A 17,497-nucleotide genomic window follows, 5' to 3' on the forward strand; every position below is an offset into this window, starting at 1 on the left:
TTTCCCTACTAACTTTTTGTTTTATGAATGAACTATTGATTTAGCTTATTATAGTTTGAATCCAGCACGTTTTCAAGACTGAAGTTGACGGTTGGTTTTTGGCTAGCTAGCTAATGTTAGCTGGCTAGCATGCAATGTTTTGATTCGCTTATGCCAACTGTCCAGAGGTTGAGGATGGAGAAGAAGCCCCGAGGCAGTGGTGTACAGAGATGACAGATGACCATGACCGTATGGAGGACTAACATGCTGACTAGACCAGGCACGCTCGTGCCATCGCGAGCATGTTGATTTTGTCCAGCCACACAAGACACGATCAGGACGCTCAGGTTGAAATATCAAAACGAACTCTGAACCACCTATCGTAATTTGGGGACTGGTCGAAACACATGAAACATTCATGGCCATTTAGCTAGCTAGCGTACTGTTGCTAACTAATTTGTCCTGGGATATAAACATTGGGTTGGTATTTTACCTGAAATGCACAAGGTCCTCTACTCTGATAATTAATCCACAGATAAAAGGTTAGTTAGTTTCTAGTAATATCTCCTCCTTCAGTCTTCTTATTCGATGAGGTTTAACGCTAGTTGGCATCCAATAAATGTTGCATTACCAACCGCCACCTACTAGACTGCCCTTGTACTTAGCTTGAAAAAAATGCAGCTGTAATAAACAAATACCCTACCATCTAACACTACACTCACTAAAAATAAAATACAAAATCAATAAATAAACACCATACTCCACTATTTAAATCTATGTAGTCCTACTTCAGGCCAACCGCCTGAAAGGATGGGACACCACCACTTCACACACCCTGTAACTCTTGTGATGTTAAGTCTCGCACACGCAAATACCTCTCTGCAGCTACCACCACATCCTACATTTTCTGCAACTTACATTCCATCCCTGCAGTACAGTTGATAACCATTGCTATAAATGCTAAAATTCCAATCTTACTGAAACATATATCACTTGTTGGTTTATCCCTCTGTACTGATACAGATCAACTACTCACACCACTCCTCTCAGGATCCCTCCCCCTTGACCCATCTTCCTCTACTTTCTTTACTCTCTCAGCATGTGACAACTACTTCTACTCTAACCCTGGGAGCCTCAAGCTGCCTCTCTCGCGTGGGACATTTCTGTCCCGGGAATCTTCCCCTTCAGTTTGTCAGCTTTCACATTTACCTCTACCCCAGTAATCACTTTCAATTGTGCCCTTTTCTTGGGGGAAATACAACAGGTGTAAGTAGACCTTACAGTAAAATGCTTATCTCTTGCCCCATTCATTTAACGCAGAGCGCCTGCTCCCTCTGACCAGCAGAAACACAAACAAACCACTTCTGGTTACCCTCACCGATTCCACAGCACCCAACTCTGTTTTCACCCGCCCTTAAACCACAAATGGATCAGTCAAAGGGCAAGGGTCCACTTCTCCCAAAAACTTCAGTCCTACAATCACAGACTCATCTTTATCCTGACCCTCGGTGCAAGCCTCGGGCTCCGAGAACCCTCGGGCACCTACCACCTTCGATACTTCACCTTCATTCACTTCCATTTCTACTCCTGTCTTCAACTCACTCTGCTTACACTTTCTACCATTCTTCTTTAACAAACCATCTCCCCTTTTTCCCACCATTTTTAACTGACTCAAGTTCACCCTCTTCCTTCCTCTCTCTCTCTCTCTCTCTCTCTCTCTCTCTCTCTCTCTCTCTCTCTCTCTCTCTCTCTCTCTCTCTCTCTCTCTCTCTCTCTCTGTCTCTGTCTCTGTCTCTCTCTACCTCTCTCTACCTCTCTCTCTACCTCTCTCTCTACCTCTCTCTCTACCTCTCTCTGTCTCTCTGTCTCTGTCTCTCTCTCTGACCTCCTTTGACTCTCTTTTTTTAACCTCCATTCCTCCTCCTTATTCCAAATATAAGTCTCCTCATGATAATACTGCACTTTTCCTGACATACATCTTGTTCTTGCCCTGTCAAAGGATGCCATTAAACTGGCTGTCACAATCTCTGTACAATCAGCATGAACCCCTCGCCAGCGACAGTAAGAAATGGGGACAGTGTTTAACAGTTCAGTAACCACATTTCCATTACACACCTAGAGTTGAGACCAAAGATGGTGGATCTTCTTCTTCTATGGACTTTATATGGCGGTCAGCAACTAACTTTAAGGTGCATTACCACCACCCGACTGGAGTGTAAACCTCAGTTCATCGTTCAATCACCCACGTGGGTATATGCTCCTAAAAACCAATAAGGAGATGGGAGAGGCGGGACTTGCAGCGCGTCAAGCAGTTTGGATGAAATGATTGAATATCAAATCAAAATCAAATGTATTTGTCACATACACATGGTTAGCAGATGTTAATGTCAGTGTAGCGAAATGCTTGTGCTGACCTCCTCCTCCCTCTGCTGACCTCGCTCAAACCGCTGACCGCGCTCAAACCGCTGACCACCTCCTCCCTCCGCTGACCTCCTCTTCCCTCCGCTGACCTCCTCCTCCCTCCACTGACCTCGCTCAAACCAGGAACTTTCTCAACCTTCTGTCTCTTGACCGTCGATCATGATGATTAGTGATGATGTTGTTTTTAAATAGTTTTTTGTTGCTTTTACAGCCCTTTGAGATATATTTATGTTATGAATAGTGCAATGAAAGTGTAATAAATGATGATTTATTGTTCTAAGTGCACCATATGGGGATTCTGTCCACAGGTAGTCTCACCTTTCTTTGACCGACGTTATGCACTTCATTGTGTTCTTTCATACAAGTGTCCTCTCTCCAAGTAGTGTGGCCTTCAACCAATGTTCTATTCTAAATCGGGTCGTCTTTGAAAGAAGACCTCTTTCCCCAAGTGGACTTTCCCCCTCCGGCCTAGAAAGTTGGGAAAGGAACAGTTACACTGAGGGTACCAAACATTCAGAACACCTTCCTAATATTGAGTTGCACCCTGACTGGCCCCAGGTCCCGTAGCCAGGGGAAACTCCTGACTGGCCCCAGGTCACATAGCCAGGGGAAACTCCTGACTGGCCCCAGGTCACGTAGCCAGGGGAAACTCCTGACTGGCCCCAGGTCACGTAGCCAGGGGAAACTCCTGACTGGCCCCAGGTCACGTAGCCAGGGGAAACTCCTGACTGGCCCCAGGTCACGTAGCCAGGGGAAACTCCTGACTGGCCCTAGGTCACGTAGCCAGGGGAAACTCCTGACTGGCCCCAGGTCACGTAGCCAGGGGAAACTCCTGACTGGCCCCAGGTCACGTAGCCAGGGGAAACTCCTGACTGGCCCCAGGTCACATAGCCAGGGGAAACTCCTGACTGGCCCCAGGTCACGTAGCCAGGGGAAACTCCTGACTGGCCCCAGGTCACGTAGCCAGGGGAAACTCCTGACTGGCCCCAGGTCACGTAGCCAGGGGACTCCTGACTGGCCCCAGGTCACGTAGCCAGGGGAAACTCCTGACTGGCCCCAGGTCACATAGCCAGGGGAAACTCCTGACTGGTCCCAGGTCACGTAGCCAGGGGAAACTCCTGCCTGGCCCCAGGTCCCGTAGCCAGGGGAAACTCCTGACTGGCCACAGGTCACGTAGCCAGGGGAAACTCCTGGCCTTAGCTATAGTCTCCTAATATGAACACTGAACACTGTGGGATTTTTTTGCACTGTCCCTCAGTCTCCATTCATTGTGTGAACTTTCTGTGAATTTTTGTTAATGTAAATGGCCATCTGTTCTCAATTTGCTTCTAGGATAAAGAGGCAGAGCTCCAACTCATCAACAAGGTGCTGGAGGACTCTGAGCTGACGTCCCAGAAGTACCGACAGTGGAAAGAACATAACAAAGACTTACAACTGGAGATCGAGAAACTGGCTGTCCAATGGGCTAATGCCAAGACAAAGGACACGCCCCCTGGATCGTCTTCTGGGGAAATGGTGGAGGTGGTTGCCGTGGAAACAGAGGCCGCGTGTTTTCTGAGCCTTGGCGACGGGGAGATGCTGGTAGACGCGGAGCCATCGTTGTCAAGTACGATGAAGGCAGCAGGCGACTCTGATGTAGAGCCACAGTCAGAGCAGTCAGTGACTGCAGAGAGCAGCACAGACGACTTAGCTAGTCCTGCTAGCCGAGAGAATTACTTCTACATATGAGACGCCACTGAACTGATCTGATGGTGGTTTCCCTACTTACCATCAGATATGTATGGTTAGTGCATGGAGTTTTCATCAACCATATGACCTAACCAGGGAAAACTCATAGCTGTAGTTATCGCTGTGATTCATGACTCTAGTTATCGCTGTGATTCATGACTAGTTATTGCTGTGATTCATGACTCTAGTTATCGCTGTGATTTCTTATGGCGTTTTTCCTGGTCAGGTAATGTGGTCAGGATAAACACTGGGCCCTCAGGAGTTTTGTTTTAAATAGTTTTTGACTGTTGTTGATGTAGGAAAGACAGGGGTTGTCTTTCCAAGCCAATTGTATCACGCCAAACTTTCAGAATTCAAGTTACGGTGTTCATATGACAAAAAAAACTATTTTTTTCAAGTGTCCCTCTGTTGATAGATATATACTGTAGTCATGGGATGTTATGGACTGTCTTTTCTACTGTTACATATCTTTGGCTAAGATTTTTAAAGGAGATTTAAAGGTAAATTATATCCGTGTTGTATGCCTCTTATGTACATAGAATGTTAAATGTCACGTAACAAAATGTATTGTACTTTTTTAAACGTAGATTGTATATATTTTTGCACAGAATAAGTTCCGATCTTGCCTGATGGACAACATTATGACATAGTTATTATAGATCAAAGACAATCATTGTTTATTTTAACCTGATTAGGTTAACATGTAAGACTGTTCCCAGACCTCTCTCTCTGTGTGTGTGTGTGTGTGTGTGTGTGTGTGTGTGTGTGTGAAAGCTTAGTTTTCCCAATGCATCTTGAATATATTGATTCAATATATTCTGAGCAGTAAGGATCCTCACTGGTGGCTGAGCCTGTGTCAAATGCAGTAAAGAACAAGTGATGAACACATTCATTTGCAAACAGTTTGTCATTAGCATATATAGCATATGAACACGTCATAAACCATGAATTATTACTTTGTGAAATGACAGAAAATTACATACATGGTCATTCCAAAATCATGGGCATCAATATGGAGTTGGTCCCCCCCTTTTGCTGCTATAACAGCCTACACTTTTGGGAAGGCTTTCCACTAGATGTTGGAACATTGCTGCTTCCATTCAGCCACAAGCGCATTAGTGAGGTCGGGCCACTGATGTTGGGTGATTTAGGCCTGGCTCGCAGTCAGTGTTCCAATTCATCCCAACGGTATTCGATGGGGTTGAGGTCAGGGCTCTGTGCAGGTCAGTCAAGTTCTTCCACACCAATCTCAACAAACCATTTCTGTATGGACCTCGCTTTGTGCACGTGGGGGCATTGTCATGCTGAAACAGGAACGGGCCTTCCCCAAACTGTTGGCACAAAGCTGGAAGCACAGAGCCGTCTAGAATTTAATTGTATGCTGTAGCGTTAAGATTTCCCTTCACTGGAACTAAGGGGCCTAGCCTGAACCAAGAAAAACAGCCCCAGACCATTATTCCTCCTCCACCAAACTTTACAGTTGGCACTATGCATTCGGTAGCGTTCCCCTGGCATCCGCCAAACCCAGATTTGTCTGTCTGACTGCCAGACGTTGAAGCGTGATTCATCACTCCATGTTTCCACTGCTCCAGAGTCCAATGGTGGCGCTCTTTACACCACTCCAGCCGACGCTTGGCATTGCACTTGGTGATCTTAAGCTTGTGTGCGGCTGCTCGGCCATGGAAACCCATTTCATGAATCCTCCGACCAACAGTTCTGACGTTGTTAGGAACTTGTAGTGAATGTTGTAACCGTGCTTCAGCACCCGTCGGTCCCGTTCTGTGAGCTTGTGTGGCCTACCACTTCGCGGCTGAGCTGTTGTTGCTCCTAGACATTTCCACTTCACAATAATAGCACTTACGGTTGACCGGGGCAACTCTAGCAGGGAAGATATTTGACGACCTGACTAGTTGGAAAGATGGTATCCTGCGACGATACCATGTTGAAAGTCACTGAGCGCTTCAGTAAGGCCATTCCACTGCCAATGTTTTCCTATGGAGATTGCATGGCTGTGTGTGCAATTGTATACGCCTGTCAGCAACGGGTCTGGCTGAAATAGACAAATCCACTAATTTATCCGTACTTTTAATTTATCCATACTTTTGGCCATGTAGTGTAGCTTTAAAAATGCAAAATCTCCTCTCAGCCTCATGGCAATGTGTAAAATAGCATGAGATTAGCTATAAAACCATGGAATTAGGAATTAGATTAGTACTTAGCGAGTGTTTTATATACTTCCTAAGTAATTTAACAGGATCACTATGTATAAAATGTGTCGCTCTGCCTCATGTCATGTTTTTGCTCGTACCTTGGGAGGGCCCCGAGAAACTGCGCTACACCACTGGAACAGCAAAGTTCTACTAGTATCTAATGCTGCCTACTTGTTTTTGTAATGAACATCAAAGAAACAAACAGGCAAATAGGTTATTGCTGTTTTCCGTCGTGTCATTTCTGTGCCGTAACACAAAGTTCTTCTGGAGTTTTATGTCACTGACAAATTTGAATGTTGTTTTCCAAGACGCTTGTTGTCATGTTTACCTCTCCGACAAAAACAACAACTCGTCAATGTCATTTGACTGGTGCCAGTATGTGTCTTTTCACGGTCTGTGGTGTGGTGTGTGTGAATTTTGAAGAGGAATGTGTTGTTTATTATTGGCACTACTTCCTGTTTGTGTGAATTGGCTAAAAGGCTCTTTTGTGCAGGTCCAAGAAAACGAGCATAAAGACAAAAGTGGCAGCAAATATCTTTACAGATCCATCTTGTCTCTAAAGACACTTCAGCACCTTTCAGTCATAAATTACCTGTTTGTCTGTCAGTTTCAAAACAACAGGATGTTTGTTCGGGGCTCGATTGACTACAATATACCACATGCAGCCTGTTGAAAGGTACTGTAGCCTGTAATTTCTTTATCGTTAGTTCTTGAGGCAGCTTGTGCTAACTTAGAGGCTTATAGAGCTAGCCAGCTTGCTGTCATAAATGCTGGAAATGAGTTACCTCAGGTTCGTTCAGCTATTCCTATGGGGGAAATGATTGGGGGAAGAATAGGGGTTTGGGATAGACCTTATTTTCAGGGTTTAAGGTTAAGACAGGCTTAGAAGATTCTTTTGTGTACTTGTTTTGATTACATAAATGCTTCATATGATGTTGGAGTTAAATGCTTTGGGGACAAAGATACAAAATTACATTTGGAAGTGCATGAATGTAAATATTCAATGTGTTGCATTTGCTATGTTACTTAACGACGATAGCACCTTGAATATCTCAATCAATCGGCAGGCAACACTGCTGCTGCAAAAAAAGATGTTGGCTCTCTCCCAATCCACCAGTGGATACAGGTACTATTAAAAGTTACAACATTAGAATTATCGACAGTGGGAATGAATGGTGCTAGTCAAGGAACAATTTAGGCCTAGAAAAATATACATCACTCTGTCAAGAATAATCTCAGTTTAAGCCCAATGTGTTGGACAATCTATAAAGCCCAACACATACAGTGCCTTCAGAAATGATTCATACCCAAATATATGTATTTTCTCACCCATGTACACACAAAACCCCATAACGACAGTGAAAACAAGTCACAACATGTTAGAATCACCTTTCTAGGCTAAATTCCTATGGCACAAAAGTAAAACAGCCAAAAATGTGGCAAAGAAATTAACTTTGTCCTGAATACAGTGGTATGTTTGGGGCAAATCCAGTACAACAGATCACTGTGTACCACTCCTCCTGGATCGAATCCCTGAGCTGACAAGGTACAAATCTGTCGTTGTGCTCCTGAGCAAGGCGGTTAACCCACTGTTCCCCGGGATGTCCATTAAGACAGCCCTCCTCACCTCTCTGATTCAGAGGGGTTGGGTTAAATGGGGAAGATACATTTCAGTTGAATGCTTTGTTGTAAAACTGACTAGGTTTCCCCTTTCCTTTCATATTTCCAAACATGGTGGTGGCTGCATCATGTTATGGGTTTGCTTTTCATCAGCAAGCACTAGGGAGTTAAAAATAAACAGAATAGAGCTAAGCACAAGCAAAATCCTACAGGAAAACCTGTTTCAGACTGCTTTCCAACAGACACTGGGAGACAAATTCATATTTCAGCAGGACAATAACCTAAAACACAAGTCCAAATATAGTGGCCTAGTTAGTTTTGACTTAAATTGGCTTAAGTCTATGGCAAGACTTTAAATCTGGCTGTCCTTTGAAAAACAAATGATAGTCCCACTAAGTGCAAACCAGATGGGATGGCGTAACGCTGCAGAATGCTGTGGCAGCCATGCTGGTTAAGTGTGCCTTTTAATTCTAAATAAATCTAAATCTAAATAAATCAGACTGTGTCATCAGCAAAGCACCATCACATCACCTCCTCTATGCTTCCTCCTCTATGCTTCACATTTCCACACATGCGGAAATCATCCGTTCACCTACTCTGCATCTCACAAAGACACGGCGGTTGGAGCCAAAAATCTCACATTTGGACTAATCAGACCAAAGGACAGATTTCCACCGGTCTAATGACCATTGCTTGTGTTTCTTGGCCCAAACAAGTCTCTTCTTATTATTGGTGTCCTTTAGTAGTTGTTTCTTTGCAGCAATTCGACCATGAAGGCCTGATTCACGCAGTCTCCTCTGAACAGTTGATGTTGAGATGTGTCTGTTACTTGAACTCAGAAAGCATTTATTTGGGCTGCAATCTGAGGTGCAGTTAACTCTAATGAACTTATCCTCTGCAGCAGAGGTAACTCTGGGTCTTCCTTTCTTGTGGCGGTCCTCATGAGAGCCAGTTTCATCATGGTGTTTGAGACTGCACTTGAAGAAACTTTTTAAAAGTTCTTGAAATGTTCCGCATTGACTGACTTTCATGTGTAACCCTCTCACCAGGATCGAATTTGACTCACGATATTAACTTACGTAGAGTATCTCAACAGCATGGGATGTTAGGTGAGAAGGACATCTCCAATAACAATCCCTATTGTAAACTATCTAGGGTGATGACAAATAGGGTATTAACTTCAGATGAAATGATTATAGGTTTTTGTTGTTGGATATACTTTCCCATGCATTAAATTAAATTGAAACAGTTAATGACTCCACCAAGGAAACATATATATATAAGGTTCAAGATGTGTATTATTACATTTTCAAAGCACCACATCAAAAGAAATACAAATAATCGTGCACAAGCAATGTCCAAATTATTTCAAGCTTGTTTAACCCGTTGGCGCGCAAAAAAAAATGATGACACACATAAAGTCCCGAAGCACCCCATCGTTGTGGTTACGCACTAATCGTAGATATTCCCTCAGTGTAGTACGGCAGTTCCGTGCAGGTTTCCTCACAAGATCCACAGCAAGCACAGCTATCAATGCAGACAGTACTCTTTAGCAGTAACCGATATCCCATGGGAACATGAACTCGTTAATCTTCCCCAAGCAATTTTCTCTCTGTGTCACACGATTCTAGGCTAACCTCAAGGCTGTCAAATACCTCCATGATGAGACGGTAGCTTCGGTCTTTACTAAGTCTTTCTTAACAAAAAATTATAACAACTCTCTTATAAAATAAAATCGGTATTTCCCTTCAAAACTCACTAGGTATGGGTTTTGTTCTATTTTGATCGGTTTCTGTTATAATTCTTCTTCACCAACGGTCATAATGTAACATCCATCCCTTTCTCCACGTGTCTCTCCCTCTCTTTTTTTCCCAGGCCTCCCGTTAACCAGGTCAACTCCCATTGGCCACAGCTTAACACGCAACCTTATTGGTCGAAACTTAAAAGTAAACCAACCTATTTACTTATACATTAAATAAATGTTTCTTCAAAATAAATGCATTAACAACATTACAATACAGGAGCAATTGAATCACCTTTTAAATCTAATACCAATTAATTATAACAAATAAACTCTATACTTGGTTTTAACAAGAATAAACTCAATACTTGGTTATAACAAGGGTATTACACATGTCTTAAAGTAATGATGGACTGTTGTTTCTCTTTGCTTATTTGAGCTGTTCTTGCCATAATATGGATTTAGTCCTATTTGGTATAAAACATCTTCTGTATACCCCTACCTTGTCACAACACAACTGATTGGCGCAAACACATTAAGGAAAGAAATCCTGCAAATTATCTTTTAACAAGGCACACCTGTTTATTTAAATGCATTCCAGGTGTCTACCTCATGAAGCTGGTTGAGAGAATGCCTAGAGTGTGCAAAGCTGTCATCAAGGCAAAGGGTGGATACTTTGAAGAATTTCAAATATAAAATATATTTTGATTTGTTTAACACTTTTTGGGGTTACCACATGATTCCATATGTGTTATTTCATAGTTTTGAAAGAAAGGCACTTTTTTTGTCCATTAAAATCACAACAGATTAATCAGAAATGCAGTCTAGACATTTTTAATATTGTAAATGACTATTTGTAGCTGGAAACTGATTTCTTGTAGAATATCTATGTAGGCGTTCAGAGGCCCATTATCAGCAACCATCACTCCTGTGTTCCAATGGCACGTTGTATTAGCTAATCTAAGTTTATCATTTTAAAAGGCTAATTGATCATTAGAAAACAATTTTGCAATTATGTTAGCACAGCTGAAAACTGTTGTTCTGATTAAAGAAGCAATAAAACTGGCATTCTTTAGACTAGCTGAATATCTGGAGCATCAGCATTTGTGGGTTCGATTACAGGCTCGAATTGGCCAGAAACAACGTACTTTCTTCTGAAACTCATCAGTTTATTATTGTTCTGAGAAATGAAGCCTATTCCATGCGAGAAATTACTAAGAAACGGAAGATCTCATACAGCGCTGTGTACTACTCCTTTCACAGAACAGCGCAAACTGGCTCTAACCAGAATAGAAAAAGGAGTGGGAGGCCCCGGTGCACAACTGAGCAAGAGGACAAGTACATTAGTGTATAGTTTGAGAAAGACGCCTCACAAGCCCTCAACTGGTAGCTTTATTATCTTGTACCCGCAAAACACCTGTCTCAACGTCAGCAGTGAAGAGGCGAATCCAGAATGCTGGCCTTCTAGGCAGAGTTCCTCTGTCCAGTGTCTGTGTTATTTTGCCCATTTTAATCTTTTCTTTTTATTGGCCAGTCTGAGATACGGCTTTTTCTTTGCAACTCTGCCTAGAAGGTCAGCATCCTGGAGTCTGTTTCTCATGGAATTCCATGAACTTCACCAATTTGGACTATTTTGTGTCCATTACATGAAATCCAAATAAAAATAGATTTAAATTACAGGTTGTAATGCAACAAAATAGGAAAAACACAAAGGGGGATGAATACTTTTGCAAGGTAGTGTACATACACTATATATACAAAAGTATGTCGACACCCTTTCAAATGAGTGGATTCGGTTATTTCAGCCACATCCGTTGCTGACAGGTGTATAAAATCGAGCACACAGCCATGCAATCTCCATAGACAAACATTGGCAGTAGAATGGCATTACTGAAGAGCTCAGTGACTTTCAACGTGGCATTGTCATAGGATGCCAGCTTTCCAACAAGTCAACTGTAAATTATGTTATTGTGACGTGGAAACGTCTTGGAGCAACAACGGCTCAGCCGTGAAGTGGTAGGCCACACAAGCTCACAGAACGGGACCGCCGGGTGCTGAAGGGCATGGCACGTAAAAATCGTCTGTCCTCGGTTGCAACACTCAATACAGAGTTCCAAACTGCCCCAGGAAGAAACGTCAGTACAAGAACTGTTCGTCGGGAGCTTCATGAAATGGGTTTCCATGACCGAGCAGCCGCACACAAGCCTAAGATCACCTTGCGCAATGCCAAGCGTCTGCTGGAGTGGTGTAAAGCTCACTGTAATTGGACTCTGGAGAAGTGGAAACACGTGTGTCCACATACTTTTGATCATGTACAGCCCCCGTTTTGAAAAGCCTGCCTTTTGAGGTGGGAACAAGGAAGTATGGCTCCCGTCAGGCTGTAGTCTTTACAAAGACAAGGGAAATGAGTCAACCTAGATATATCCTGCGTTGTCCTGGCAGATAGGAACATTGTTGAGACAAGTCCAATGGCTCTATTGAACAAGGACAACCATATCTACTCGCTGCTAGCGTGATCGTGCAGTTGGCGAAACACAAAGGCGGCAATAATTGCTACAAACCATGACTCAATGAATTTTTTTGATCAGACAGCAGGCTCAATCAACCATTGACGTAATTGGTTGAACTGTCCTGGGGACAAAAAATGTGAAAGTACACTCTAAATAGCATTAGTGGTCAGGAGCCCATAAAATAGACGCTATACATCCAGAGCATCACTCGCTTTTCCCTGATATTTAGAAAATATCCTGATACTTACATGACTTCCTCATATTTATCTTTCGAAGGTTTCCCTGATATTTAGATGTTTTCACTGATAGACGATAGTAAACATTAGCACAGGCTTTGGGGAGGTGAGATGAAAGCCCGTTCAGTGACATTTTAACCGCCTCTGGCTTCGTCGTTGTTATTTGTCTCTGTTCCTGCCATTATCACTGAATGGTGGATGATTAAAGGTGTAAAATTCCAGTAACTTTCTCACAGCTGCTTTGGTTTTCCAGAAATGTTGGTTGGAAGATTCCGGATTTCCTGCTCACTCCCTTCTGATTTCTGGAGCCAATTAAGCCAAGATTTCCAGAATACCTGGACATTTTGGTCTAAATTATAGGAATTGTGCTTAACCCTATGAATGATATACCACAAATTAACACATACAGTTTGACCGCTGTTGAACGATTTACCGACTTCACATTTTCACCGTGTCAGGATTGGATTGGAAACGGTGACATTTTCACCGTGTCAGGATTGGATTGGAAACGGTGACATTTTCACCGTGTCAGGATTGGATTGGAAACGGTGACATTTTCACCTGAAATTGTATGAATTATTCATTTTGAATCAAGTCATTTATATTCATTTTTCCTCTTTCTTTTGGCATGCCTTCATGGATCCCCAAAGATGATCAAGTACAACGGAGCAGATACAGTCCCTTATGACACTGCTGTCTCTAAGGCTGTATTTACACAGGCAGCCCAATTCTGATCTTTTGCCATTAATTGGTCTTTCGTCCAATCAGATCAGAGTTGGGCTGCCTGTGTAAATGAAGACACTAAAAGCTGCAGGACAAATTCTATACAAGATACAGGAGTTGTCATAGCAACTATCAGAATAACAATCAGAAGAAACTATTAGAAATGCGATAAGGGACTGTATTGAAAGATGAGGAATCAATACTCTAATTTGTGTTTGGTTTCTTATTAAGTCTCCTGTGATATGATTCACAAACATCCCCCTACATTCACACAGTCTTTCTCTCATTAGCCGTCGTATTGATTGCACAGTAAGCTTCATCTAATTAGAAGGACACACTTACAGTACCATCCAGATGAGGTAAGAGCATCTGCTCCTCCTCTGTCCATCTGTACGCTTTACATTATTCCATCTAAAGTAGGATCAGATGCTTGTCTAATCTATCTCTTACCCTCTCCCTTTCTCTCCTCCCCTCTTTCTCTCTCTACTTCCCTCTTCCTCTCCTCTCTACTCCCCTCTTTCTCCCCTCTTTCTTTCTCTCCTCCCCTCTTTCTCCCTCTTACTACCCTCTTCCTCTCCTCTCTCTCTACTCCCCTCTTCCTCTCCTCTCTCTCCTCCCCTCTTCCTCTCCTCTCTACTCCCCTCTTTCTCTCCTCTTTCTCTCTACTCCCCTCTCTCTATATCGCTCGCTCTCCTCTCTCTCTCCTCCCCTCTTCCTCTCTCTCTCTCCTCCCCTCTTCCTCTCCTCTCTACTCCCCTCTTTCTCCCCTCTTTCTCTCTCTACTCCCCTCTCTCTCTACTCTCTCTCTATCCTCTCCTCTTCCTCTCCTCTCTCGACTCCTCTCTTTTTCTCTCTACTCCCCTCTTCCTCTCCTCTCTCTCTCTCCTCGCCTCTTCCTCTCCTCTCTCCTCCCCTCTTCCTCTCCTCTCTCCTCCCCTCTTCCTCCTCTCTACTCCGCTCTTCCCCTCCCCTCTCTACTCCACTCTTTCTCTCCTCTCTCTCTATACTCCCCTCTTTCTCTCCTCTACTCTCTATACTCCCCTCTTTCTCTCTCTACTCCCCTCTTCCTCTCTACTCCCCTCTTCCTCTCCTCTCTACTCCCCTCTTTCTCTCTCTACTCCCCTCTTTCTCTCTCTACTCTCCTCTCTCTCTCTACTACCCTCTTCCTCTCCTCTCTCTCTCTCCTCCCCTCTTCCTCTCTCTCTACTCCCCTCTTTCTCTCCTCTCTCTCACTCCTCCCCTCTTCCTCTCCTCTCTCTCCTCCCCTCTACTCCCCTCTTTCTCTCCTCTTCCTCTCCTCTCTCTACCCTCTTTCTCTCTCCACTCCCCTCTTCCTCTCCTCTCTCTCCTCTTCCTCACCTCTCTACTCCCCTCTTTCTCTCTTTTCTCCTCTTTCTCCTCTCCTTTTCCTCTCCTCTCTACTCCCCTCTTCCTCTCCTCTCTCTACTCCCCTCTTTCTCTCCTCTCTCTCTATCCTCTCCTCTTCCTCTCCTCTCTCGACTCCTCTCTTTTTCTCTCTACTCCCCTCTTCCTCTCCTCTCTCTCTCTCCTCGCCTCTTCCTCTCCTCTCTCCTCCCCTCTTCCTCTCCTCTCTCCTCCCCTCTTCCTCTCCTCTCTACTCCGCTCTTCCCCTCCCCTCTCTACTCCACTCTTTCTCTCCTCTCTCTCTATACTCCCCTCTTTCTCTCCTCTTCCTCTACTCTCTATACTCCCCTCTTTCTCTCTCTACTCCCCTCTTCCTCTCTACTCCCCTCTTCCTCTCCTCTCTACTCCCCTCTTTCTCTCTCTACTCCCCTCTTTCTCTCTCTACTCTCCTCTCTCTCTCTACTACCCTCTTCCTCTCCTCTCTCTCTCTCCTCCCCTCTTCCTCTCTCTCTACTCCCCTCTTTCTCTCCTCTCTCTCACTCCTCCCCTCTTCCTCTCCTCTCTCTCCTCCCCTCTACTCCCCTCTTTCTCTCCTCTCTCTACCCTCTTTCTCTCTCCACTCCCCTCTTCCTCTCCTCTCTCTCCTCTTCCTCACCTCTCTACTCCCCTCTTTCTCTCTTTTCTCCTCTTTCTCCTCTCCTTTTCCTCTCCTCTCTACTCCCCTCTTCCTCTCCTCTCTCTACTCCCCTCTTCCTCTCCTCTCTCTACTCCCTTCTTCCTCCCCTCTTTCTCTCTCTATTCCCCTCTTTCTCTCCTCTCCTTTTCCTCTCCTCTCTCTACTCCCCTCTTTCTCTCTCTACTCCCATCTTCCTCTCCTCTCTAATACCCTCTTCCTCTCCTCTCTACTACCCTCTTCCTCTCCACTCTCTCTCTCCTCCCCTCTTCCTCCCCTCTTTCTCTCTCTACTCCCCTCTTTCTCTCCTCTCCTTTTCCTCTCCTCTCTCTACTCCCCTCTTCCTCTCCACTCTCTCTCCTCCCTTCTTCCTCCCCTCTTTCTCTCTCTTTTCCCCTCTTTCTCTCCTCTCCTTTTCCTCTCCTCTCTCTACTCCCCTCTTCCTCTCCACTCTCTCTCCTCCCTTCTTCCTCCCCTCTTTCTCTCTCTTTTCCCCTCTTTCTCTCCTCTCCTTTTTCTCTCCTCTCTCTCTATACTCTCCTCTTCCTCTCCTCTCTCTATACTCCCCTCTTTCTCTCTCCTCTCTCTATACTCCTCTCTCTCTACTCCCCTCTTTCTCTCCTCTCTCTTTACTCCCCTCTTTCTCTCCTTTCTCTCTCTACTGCCCTCTTTCTCTCTATACTCCCCTCTTTCTCTCCTCTCTCTCTCTCTATACTCCCCTCTTTCTTTCTATACTCCCCTCTTTCTCTCCTCTCTCTCTATACTCCCCTCTTTCTCTCCTCTCTCTCTCTATACTCCCCTCTTTCTCTCCTCTCGCTCTACTGCCCTCTTTCTCTCCTCTCTCTCTCTACTCCCCTCTCTCTCCTCTCTCTACTCCCCTCTTCCTCTCCACTCTCTCTCCTCCCTTCTTCCTCCCCTCTTTCTCTCTCTTTTCCCCTCTTTCTCTCCTCTCCTTTTTCTCTCCTCTCTCTCTATACTCCCCTCTTCCTCTCCTCTCTCTATACTCCCCTCTTTCTCTCTCCTCTCTCTATACTCCTCTCTCTCTACTCCCCTCTTTCTCTCCTCTCTCTTTACTCCCCTCTTTCTCTCCTTTCTCTCTCTACTGCCCTCTTTCTCTCTATACTCCCCTCTTTCTCTCCTCTCTCTCTCTATACTCCCCTCTTTCTCTCTATACTCCCCTCTTTCTCTCCTCTCTCTCTCTCTATACTCCCCTCTTTCTCTCTTCTCTCTCTCTATACTCCCCTCTTTCTCTCTTCTCTCTCTATACTCCCCTCTTTCTCTCCTCTCTCTCTCTACTCCCCTCTCTCTCCTCTCTCTACTCCCCTCTCTCTCCTCTCTCTACTCCCCTCTTTCTCTCCACTCTCTCTCCTCCCCTCTTTCTGCTCTTTCTCTGCGTATTCAACAGATTATATATATACACTACTGTTCAAAAGTTTGGGGTCACTTAAAAATGTCCTTGTTTTTGAAAGAAAAACAATTTTTTTGTCCATTAAAATAACATCAAATTGATCAGAAATACAGTGTAGACATTGTTAATGTTGTAAATGACTATTGTAGCTACAAACGGCTGATTATTTATGGAATATCTACATAGGCGTACAGAGGCCCATTGTCAGCAACCATCACTCCTGTGTTCCAATGTCACGTTGTGTTAGCTAATCCAAGTTTATCACTTTGAAAGGCTAATTGATCATTAGAAAACCCTTTTCAATTATGTTATCACAGCAGAAAACTGCTGGAACATCAGCATTTATGGGTTCGATTACAGGCTCAAAATGGCTAGAAAAACTGAACTTTCTTCTGAAACTCATCCATCTATTCTTGTTCTGAGAAATGAAGGCTATTCCATGTGAGAAAATGCCAAGAAACTGAAGATCTCGTACAACGCTGTGTACTCCCTTCACAGAACAGCGCAAACTGGCTCTAACCAGATTAGAAAAAGGAGTGGGAGGCCCCGGTGTACAACTGAGCATGAGGACAAGTACCTTAGAATGTCTAATTTGAGAAACTGACGCCTCACAAGTCCTCAACTGGCAGCTTCATTAAATAGTCCCCGCAAAACACCCGTCTCAACATCAACAGCATCCGGGGTGCTGGTCTGGTTTTGTATTTTATATGACACACGCACTGACACACACACACACACACACACACACTGAAACACACACCCACTCATTGCATACACACACACACACTCAAGATGATAGAAATACATAACCTTATTGTTAAAATAATAAAAATGAGGTTTGTCATGAGACCAGCAGACATGACGAGACACACAATAACATGTA

At 44.2% G+C, this 17,497-nt stretch overlaps 1 protein-coding gene across 3 annotated transcripts in view; it reads left to right on the forward strand.

The window, feature by feature from the left end:
- Positions 1–17,497, forward strand: part of LOC110498392 (connector enhancer of kinase suppressor of ras 2) — a 101,997-nt gene that overhangs the window by 77,997 nt on the left and 6,503 nt on the right. Inside the window, exon 20 of one of the 3 annotated variants that reach the window (XR_005037804.1) lies at positions 3,733–4,895. Coding sequence is in view for 2 of the 3 variants with exons in the window: in XM_036955146.1 (XP_036811041.1) it covers positions 3,733–4,128 (396 nt within the window). In the remaining variant the exon portion in view is untranslated. Of the gene's footprint in view, positions 1–3,732; positions 5,147–17,497 lie in introns of those variants that run through there. The other 2 variants (XM_036955146.1, XM_036955145.1) reach the window with 2 other exon arrangements.

The sequence above is a fragment of the Oncorhynchus mykiss genome, chromosome 19, assembly GCF_013265735.2.
Source record: "Oncorhynchus mykiss isolate Arlee chromosome 19, USDA_OmykA_1.1, whole genome shotgun sequence".
Classification (NCBI taxonomy): Eukaryota; Metazoa; Chordata; class Actinopteri; order Salmoniformes; family Salmonidae; genus Oncorhynchus; species Oncorhynchus mykiss.